At 37.1% G+C, this 9,389-nt stretch overlaps 1 protein-coding gene across 1 annotated transcript; it reads left to right on the forward strand.

The window, feature by feature from the left end:
- Positions 1 to 31: 31 nt before the first annotated feature.
- On the forward strand, positions 32 to 4,880 carry JRKL (JRK like). Its single transcript, XM_053562551.1, has one exon. The coding sequence runs from the start codon at positions 622 to 624 to the stop codon at positions 2,194 to 2,196; it is 1,575 nt and encodes a 524-aa protein (XP_053418526.1). The 5' UTR covers positions 32 to 621; the 3' UTR covers positions 2,197 to 4,880.
- The last annotated feature ends 4,509 nt before the right edge of the window (positions 4,881 to 9,389 follow it).

Raw genomic sequence — 9,389 nt, forward strand, 5'->3', positions numbered from 1 at the left:
CGGGAGCGTGGCTAGGGGAGGAGCTGTTGCGGCGCGGTAGTCAGGGAGCGGTACGGGGTTCTGGTGGCTGCCGAGGTGGGACGAGGGGCCCGGCGCTGGGGAGGACTGCCCAAGCTGAACTTGTCGTGAGGAAGTAGGGCTACCGGGCGGGCCTAGCTGCTGGCGAAGGACTCAAACGTAACCGTTCTCCTAGGCGGGGGGAGGCGGTACCTGACTCCCGGACTCTTCCGCTCTTCGCCGTAACTTTGAGGTGTGGCAGGGTTAGTGGACGGCGCTTTCCCGGGATCTGGGCGTGCAGGAGGTTTATGGCCGCAGGGGTTATAGTGTTCCTCGTGGTAACTGGGATAACAAAACACATGTCTGTAATCCGGATTATCCGCGGTGATTTGGGGCCTCCTCTACTGCTCGTGTAAGTTAAAGGCCTGTTCTTTGAAACTTCCTCCTCTTCCACGTTGCTCTGCAGTCATTTTGCCAGCCAAGCCCATTCTGGGAGGGGGTCACAGCCACCAACTTGCTGGTAAGGTCGAAAGACTGTGTAAGACTCTTGTTAAAGTTAAGTACGTTAAGAGAAAGGATTTTGTGGATTCCTAGAGTGTGTGGGGTAAGTTCCAGAGCCTCACCATGTCAGGGAAACGGAAGCGTGTGGTGTTGACCATTAAAGATAAGCTTGATATAATAAAGAAACTTGAGGATGGAGGTTCTTCTAAACAACTGGCAGTGATTTATGGAATTGGTGAAACAACAGTTCGGGATATAAGAAAAAATAAGGAAAAAATTATAACTTATGCAAGCAGTTCTGATTCCACAAGTCTTCTGGCCAAGAGGAAATCTATGAAGCCATCCATGTATGAGGAACTGGACAGAGCTATGTTGGAATGGTTCAACCAGCAAAGAGCCAAAGGGAATCCCATATCTGGACCAATTTGTGCTAAAAGAGCAGAGTTCTTCTTTTATGCTTTGGGTATGGATGGTGATTTTAACCCCTCTGCTGGTTGGTTAACTCGTTTTAAGCAGCGACATAGCATTCGAGAGATTAACATTAGAAATGAAAGGTTAAATGGAGATGAGACTGCTGTGGAAGATTTTTGTAAAAATTTTCGAGATTTTATTGAACAAGAGAATTTGCAGCCTGAACAAATCTACAATGCAGATGAAACTGGACTCTTTTGGAAATGTCTACCTTCCAGGACTTCAGTACTCAAAGGTAAATGCATTGTCCCTGGGTACAAATCAGTTGAAGAAAGAGTCACTGTCATGTGTTGTGCCAATGCAACAGGTTTACACAAACTTAAACTTTGTGTTGTGGGGAAAGCAAAGAAACCTCGCTCCTTTAAGTCAACTGATACCTTAAACCTACCAGTCTCTTATTTCAGCCAAAAAGGTGCATGGATGGATCTTTCCATTTTCCGGCAATGGTTTGATAAGATTTTTGTGCCACAAGTCCGGGAGTACTTAAGATCCAAAGGTTTGCAAGAAAAGGCTGTGCTCTTGTTGGATAATTCACCAACACATCCAAATGAAAATGTCCTGAGGTCAGATGATGGCCAAATATTTGCTAAATATTTGCCACCTAATGTGGCTTCATTGATTCAGCCTTCTGATCAGGGAGTTATAGCAATGATGAAGAGAAACTATCGTGCAGGTCTTCTTCAGAATAACTTAGAAGAAGGTAATGACTTGAAATCATTCTGGAAGAAGCTAACTCTGTTGGATGCACTTTATGAAATAGCAGTGGCATGGAACTTAGTAAAACCAGTTACGATTAGCAGAGCATGGAAGAAGATTCTCCCTATGATAGAAGAGAAAGAAGGCTTGGACTTTGATGAAGAAGATATTTCAGTGGCTACTGTGGCCACCATTTTACAACATACCAAAGGGTTGGAAAATGTTACTACCGAGAACATTGAAAAATGGCTTGAAGTAGACAGTACTGAACCAGGCTATGAAGTGTTAACTGACAGTGAAATCATTAGAAGAGCGCAAGGCCAGACAGATGAATCCAGTGAAAATGAGGAGGAGGAAATAGAACTGATTCCAGAGAAACATATTAATCATGCAGCTGCTCTCCAATGGACTGAAAATTTACTGGATTATCTAGAACAACAAGGTGATATGATTCTACCTGACAGACTGGTAATACGAAAACTTAGAGCTACCATCAGAAATAAGCAGAAGATGACAAACTCAAGTCAATAATAGCATTTCAGTCTTATCATTGTTCTGGTGATTGCAATATGGCTTAATTTTCTCTACTTTTCACATACATCCTATGAAATAGATTTAAAAAATTAAATCTGAAGTGGTTTTAGGATTATGTGTTTTCATCATCTGTGTCTTTTGTCCCTTTGTGCAGATAATCAGAAGCTGAGTCCATATAAATATAAATTATGTGTACCCATGTATTCAGTTTTGTAAATCTGCAATTATCCATTCTATAGCAGTGGCATTCCTTATGTTTTCAAGCAAAAGTTGGAGTTACCAGTGAACAGATTGAGCACTTTCCCAAAATCTTCTGCTTGATTTATGAGGGCTCTCATAGTAATCTTTTCTTATGCTAACCATTGTTTTATATATTTGTATAAAGTGATAGGATAAGAAAGATCTATATTGTTAGATTTCAGAATGATATAAATTAAAAAAATGAAATTAATGATGGGGTAATCTATGAATTAGAAAAACAATTTAGAAACATTTGTGTGGGTTCAAACAGAAAATTATTCTGGAAATGAAATAAATATAGGAAATGATTGCTGAATGAGCAACAAACTATTGGAAAACTGATACATAAAAGGAACATTCTGGTCAATTCATTTGTAGGAAATGGGATTAAAAATTGGGAAATTTAGGGGGACAGGAAATAAATAGGCTTGTTTTAATTTGCCTTTTTTATTATGTTATGAATTGAGTAACAATATAAGTTTATTATTTATTCAGGTGATTATAGGTTATGTAATGTTACATGTGGGAATTTGAAATGTTAATAAATTTTTTGGGGTTTTGGGGTATTTTTAGTTTTCATGTTTTTTTACTGCATGCTTGGAAATGTTATCTATAATTTGGAAAATTTTGTTGTACCTAGCCCTTTTATTTGAAAAGAAAATAAGGAATGAAAAGAATGAAGATTTTATTATTTTGAATGTCATTATGTTTGTATTCCATTTTAAGAAGAAAGCAGAAATAGTTATGGAAAGTGCCAGACACTGAGGAATTTCATTGTTATTATTTTGACATTTATAAAAAGGTATTAATCTAAAATTTAATCTGTCAGAATTTTGATACATTTTCTTTATAAACTCAATGTTTAATGTATGTAAGAGACTGCATATGTTAATTAATTTATAGGCAAATGTTTCCATAATATTTCATATTTTGGCCTAAAATAAAAAAAAAGAATCATTATTTACATTTTTAAAAGGTTTAACTTTTTCATTGAAATACTTAACACTTTTTTGTGCCTTTTTTAGAATTAACTTTAAAGGATTTTTAGCTTTCCATAAATTCTGTTATCTTCATGAGATACATAGACATATATCTAGATTTTTTGTAAGACTTATTTGTGAGAAAGGTGTTTAAAAATTGTGTTTATTGCATAAATTGTGTTGTCGTACATTGGGGGGGAAGCATCAGAAGTTAACATACATATTGAATCAGATAATTGCACATCCTGCTATAAATTAAACTGTATAAAGAAGAATTTTTCTAAAGTGAAAATATGTACTAAGAAGCTTGGAATTTCTCACTGTTTTTAAAATTAATCATGTCAATGAAAATGCAGCTGTATCATTGCCACCTAGTGGTAAAATTAACATTACTGTTCAAAGCTGTGTGGTTTTAAACTTTAATATCTAGTAAAAAAGGTTCACTGTTTTGTGGCCTTGGGTGTGAATCTTACAACTTTTTCTCTAGCTGGTGAGGTGTGAGACTGCTTTCTTTGGTTCATAGCTATTTGCTTTTCTCTGAAATTTGCCAACACTGGTAGGTTAGCAGTTCTGTTTTGGACTCTTCCATTCTTAATATAAAAGGTATCAATTACTGAAATACATTTTGTGTTCTAAACAGTGTTCATATGTCATGTAATTGTCTAATTATGAATTAAGCAAAAATACTCTTAATTGCTGAAGATTAGTTGGCTGCAGTTAAGAGTTTAAGCCCGGGTATTTGACTTGAATTATCTGTTTTCTGATTTCCAGTTGGCCATGCACAGTATCATTTCTCACTTCAACAGTTTAAAACCCAGCATTGAGAAATTGAACAGTTCATGCAAACATTTCTCTTAAGAGGCAGTCTCAGAGAATTGAAGAGTTGGCACAGCAGAGTACCAACATGGAAGTCTTTTAGGCCAAAGATACTGGAAATTACTACTACCAAAAGCACAGGAGCATGTACACACTCAAATGTATACAGAAATAAAAAAAAAAAAAAAAGCCCCCAAATGAGACAATATGGGGAAGAGAGTGGTGGTTCAAATATTGGTAGTGTGAGCTCAGAGGATAAGAAAAAAAATAGGGAAATGTGGCTTGCAATGAAGTGTGTTTTGTAATTTTGCCCATTTCAGCATCCTATTCCTGGGCTTATTAGTTTGTGGCTTCTCAGTCTTAGATGAGCCCTATAAGATCTCCACTGTTACTCTTTCTGATTTCCAGTTGGCCATGCACAGGCTCCTTTCTCACTTGAACAGTTTAAAACCCAGCATTGTGAAATTGTTGAGAAACCTGTGGAACGTTGAAAAAGTCAGTGCCAAGTTAAATGCACTTGGTCAGTAGTTGTGGCAGACGATGCCAAAATCTGTTTGGGTTATATTCTATCCCCAAAGTCATTAATTGTTAGTTCTCAATTCTTGTTCCATCAGTGCTTCATTGGAGACTGTGTTTGGCATTATATTTCTCCATTAAAAGAATCATAGACTCATGTTCTCTTACCAGTTTTCCAGGATTTTTCTTATCAATATGCTGTTATACAATACACTCAGCCAGCTGAACAACACCATGTTTCTTACACTTATTATAGCCAAGAATTCTGTGAATAGATTTACCAGAAGGAGAAATTAGAAAGTTGCTTTTCTGGAAATTTCTGCTTTGGGCGCTGGGGGAATAATAGTGTGAAGAGTGGAATTCTTTGTCTTGCTTAAATAGAGTGAATCAAAAAATTTTTTTAGCTTTACTATATACCTAAGACTGTCGGGTATGGTGGGTTTAGGGACATATAAAAGTTGGGGAAAAAGTTCTTGTCATTGAGCATCTTGCAATCAAGGTGGAAAGCAACATAATTTTTTTTTTTTTTTATTGTTGGGGATTCATTGAGGGTACAATAAGCGAGGTTACACTGATTGCAATTGTTAGGTAAAGTCCCTCTTGCAATCATGTCTTGCCCCCATAAAGTGTGACACACACCAAGGGTTCAATTGTAAACTCATGTAAAGCAGCCAATATAATGTATGTAAAGAAACCATCGAGATTGATTTGGTTTATCCGTTCCTTCACTGGCTTCTATGCTGCATACACTCTGCATTTTAAGCTTTGTGGTGGTCTTGATTTTTATTGCTTCTGAATGACTTGATCCACTTCCATTACCTGTGCGTGATCCAGACATCCTGTCCGGACCCATGATTTATATCTTCAATTGAGAAGCAGGATTTAAGTTTAGAAGTGAAATTTCAATTGTTACTTTGCTTCCCACGTATAGTGAACTTTCCATTAGCGTTTTACTCATGTCAGAGCCACCTACATGGGCCAAAGATTTTGAATAGTTATTTAACTGCTGCCTACGTAAAGCTAAGATACTTTGGTCTGAAGTAGCAAGATAGGTAATTATTTTCCTGTCTATATTGCTTCTTAATGTAGCTTTTTCTGGCATACATGTGCTCTTCACTCCATTCCTTCTGATGGACACCTTTTTGCTGCCTTTGTGGCTACTCCAGTCTAAAATTTGATTTCTTATGTTTAAACCCCTAACAGCCTTACAAGATTATTATTCAAACTATTAAGTAGCTATTGTCCTTAAAAGTGCTATCTACCTTTTTTCCCCTACATAAGGCAATAGCAACTTTATACAATAATTGTATGCACTTCTGTGCAAGTAGAAGCTGAGATGGAAGGATGTCCAAAAGGTAGCAGTTGCTTTCCCACCCACACCTAATGTGAAAATGTCTGTAGGGCCTCAGATTCTATGAAAATTGTCGTATTGTGAAGTCATTTTCATGGTTGTGTCTCTTAATACTGGAACATGAACATCTAGAGATCAAGGACCATGGGATCAATGCTTTGTAAAGTAATACATACTCAGTAAATATGTATTTCAACATTAATTATACACTATGTGCAAGGAAAGTTCTAGGCCATGTATGGGATACATGCCGAAGACCATCTGTATTCAAGAGATGTACAGTACAAAGAGGAAACAGAGTATGAATTAAGTATTACATGCTGAAGGAGTGCAAATGAAAGACTAATTTTGATATGAGTGACATAAGTAGGTATAATATTTCTGATATGAAGTGTTGAAGTGGTAAAGATTGAATTGGCCTTGAAAATAACTCATATTTTTCTGGTGCTTTATAGTTTTCAGGATTTTTTCATAGACATTGGTTCAATGTCCAAGAGACCATCTTAAAAGATAAATGTGGTTGGGAAAGTAAAACTCTTAATCTAATCTTAACTGCTGAGATGAATCTTTAACTGAGAAGTCTTGCTAAGGCTTTGTCTGTCTTATTTCCTTTCTACTGTTCACAGTCTAGTCCAAACTGTTTTTGAAACCTATAGAACCTCCCAACTTTCTGAGCTTTCCATAAGCCTTTTTATTTATTCATTTAGTTGACTGAACTCACCTTTTGTTACAATGGTTAAACACAGGAAGGAATGAGTCATGTTAATTTTCTAGTTCTCTCCAGCCACTTCCTCTAGAGCAGGGCCTCATAACCTCAGCATCATTTGAGGGGTATATACTATGCATTGCAGGGTTCTTAGCAACATCCCTTGCCTCTACCTACCACCTCCTCCCTGCTCTGGTTATGACAAAAAATGTCCACAGACATTGCCAAATGTCCCATAAGAGAGAAAATAGTCCCTAAATGAGAACTATAGTTTGTAGACACTTGGTCTGTTTTCCAAGTTATTGAAAGTAGTTATCTTATATTAATAAAACATATTTACCACTGTTCTGTCTTTCCAGCATCTGCTAGTTGTTTCCTTCCTAATTTCATGCCACATATTTGATGTTTTTTCAAAGCAACACCCTACTCAGGGTACTTATTTCTATTGACTTGAGTAACTCCAGCTGATGAAACTTCCAAATTTTAGAGGCTTAACAAATAAGCAAGCATCCATTTTCTTCATGTGTTTCTAGGACCCAGCCTTCCTCTATCTTGTGATTTTTCTGTCTGCTAAATCCTTAGAATTCTCTGCATCCAATTAAGTGGGAAAAGAGGATGCAGGATACACACTTCTTTTTTAGCTTCCATCTGTCCAAAGCCATACACATACTTTTCATGAGAACTAATTCTATTTGTGAGAACTAATCACCTGGCCCTGTCTCACTCTGGGGTGAGGGTGGGTGGGCATGGGCTGAAGTGTCTAGGCAGTAGCAGTCTTGTATAAATGGAAGGAGAAGAAACAAAGAACAAATTTTGCTGAGTAATTAGCCCTTTCTGAAACAAAAATAAAGCAGTTATTCTCATAAAATCGCCAAAGGAGCTTTATAAAGAATATCAGGCCAGTCACGGTGGCTCATGCCTGTAATCCTAGCACTCTGGGAGGCTGAGGCAGAAGGATCAGGAATGCCAGGCCAGGCTGAGCAAGAGTGAGACCATATCTCTACTAAAAGTAGAAAAACTAGCTAGGTTTAGTGGGCACCTATAGTTTCAGCTACTCCAGAGGCTGAGACCAAGAGGACGCTTGAGGCAAAGAGTTTGAGGTTGCTGTGAGCTATGGTGCCACTGGCACTCTACCCAGGGCAACAGAGTGAGACTGTCTAAGAAAAGATATATATCAGTTCATGAATCCAACTCCCAGAGGATCTGATTTAATTGGTTTAGGGTGACTGGTGTATGTTTTTAAAAGTTGAATCCCACAAGATAACAAATTTGCCAGTTCAGAGTAGAAGAAAATAATCGGTTTCTTTGAAGGACTATGAAGTTAAGACTACATAAATACAATGATTTGAATATTTGTCCTTTCCAAAATTTATGTTGAAATTTAATTAAAAAAATTAATTGACAATCTAATAATATTGGGAGGCAGGGCCTTTAAGAAGTGATTAGGCCATGAGAGCACCATGTCATGAAAGGTTTAATGCCATTATAAAAAGGGCTTTCAGGAACAAGCATGCTATTGTCCCGCCATATTATGCAGCCAGAGAGCCCTTGCTAGATGTTAACTTCCCGGACTCCAGAATTGTGAGTAAATAAATTTCCTTTTTCATAAATTACACGATCTAAGGTCTTCTGCTATAGCAGCATAAACAAAACAGACCAAGACAAAAAGTGTGTGTGTGTTGAAACTATGCTATTGGAGGAAAGAACCAGGAAATTGGAGGCAGAAGACCTATATCTGAGTGTAGCTCATTTTGAGATGTTCTGAATAGTTCTTTTTCATAAGTACTTATTAGTTTATGTATGTACTTGGTTGTATTAATTTTACATATTTCAGAATTCTTTTCTGAATTCCCTATTATTCCTTACCCTTCCCTACCACGTATTAAGGGTGTAGTCTTCATGAAGTTGGCATTTTAACATTTGGTGATTTGTGATTGTGCACTTCTCACTGCAGTTGAGATACCCAGAAATACTATGATCTCTACTTATGCAGCACATGTTGTAGGAAGTCCAGAACATTTGGAGCCACTGATAGTGAGAATAAGAAACGGATCTTATATCTTGCCAGATGGGAAACTCAGGAACTGGTCTTCTAAGCTTGGGTGCCTCTCATTCCTGACTTTTTACTGACTATGAGGGGCATTACCCTAATAATTTATACCAAGTTCTGCTTCTAACTGAAGATGGACATCATTTTTTTTTTCTTGTGCTTAGCCTGGAAGATGGGTATGAGTGCTTAGATTCTTGTTCCTGCTCCCAGCTTTCACCACTTCACGTATGGAACATAGTTTGCTCTTACACAGTTTATGGCAATGTTTTTCTTTTAAAAAACAAAACCTCACAGCACACATAAATTATGTTGACAAAAAAAAAGCTAAAAAAAAGAATATGGTTACTGTGCTTTGAACTCCTTTCAAAAATAATTAATAATTGTTAAAAATTTTTGCGGCACACCTAAGATCTTGTTATGGTATACCCGTGTATACACAGCACACTGGTTGAAAGTCACTGGTTTATAGTCTTCTAAAAGATTACCTACCTATTTTGAAGATGGTTATATTTGCTTTTTTAAAAAGTAATT

This window comes from Nycticebus coucang, chromosome 14 (genome assembly GCF_027406575.1).
Source record: "Nycticebus coucang isolate mNycCou1 chromosome 14, mNycCou1.pri, whole genome shotgun sequence".
NCBI lineage: Eukaryota > Metazoa > Chordata > Mammalia > Primates > Lorisidae > Nycticebus > Nycticebus coucang.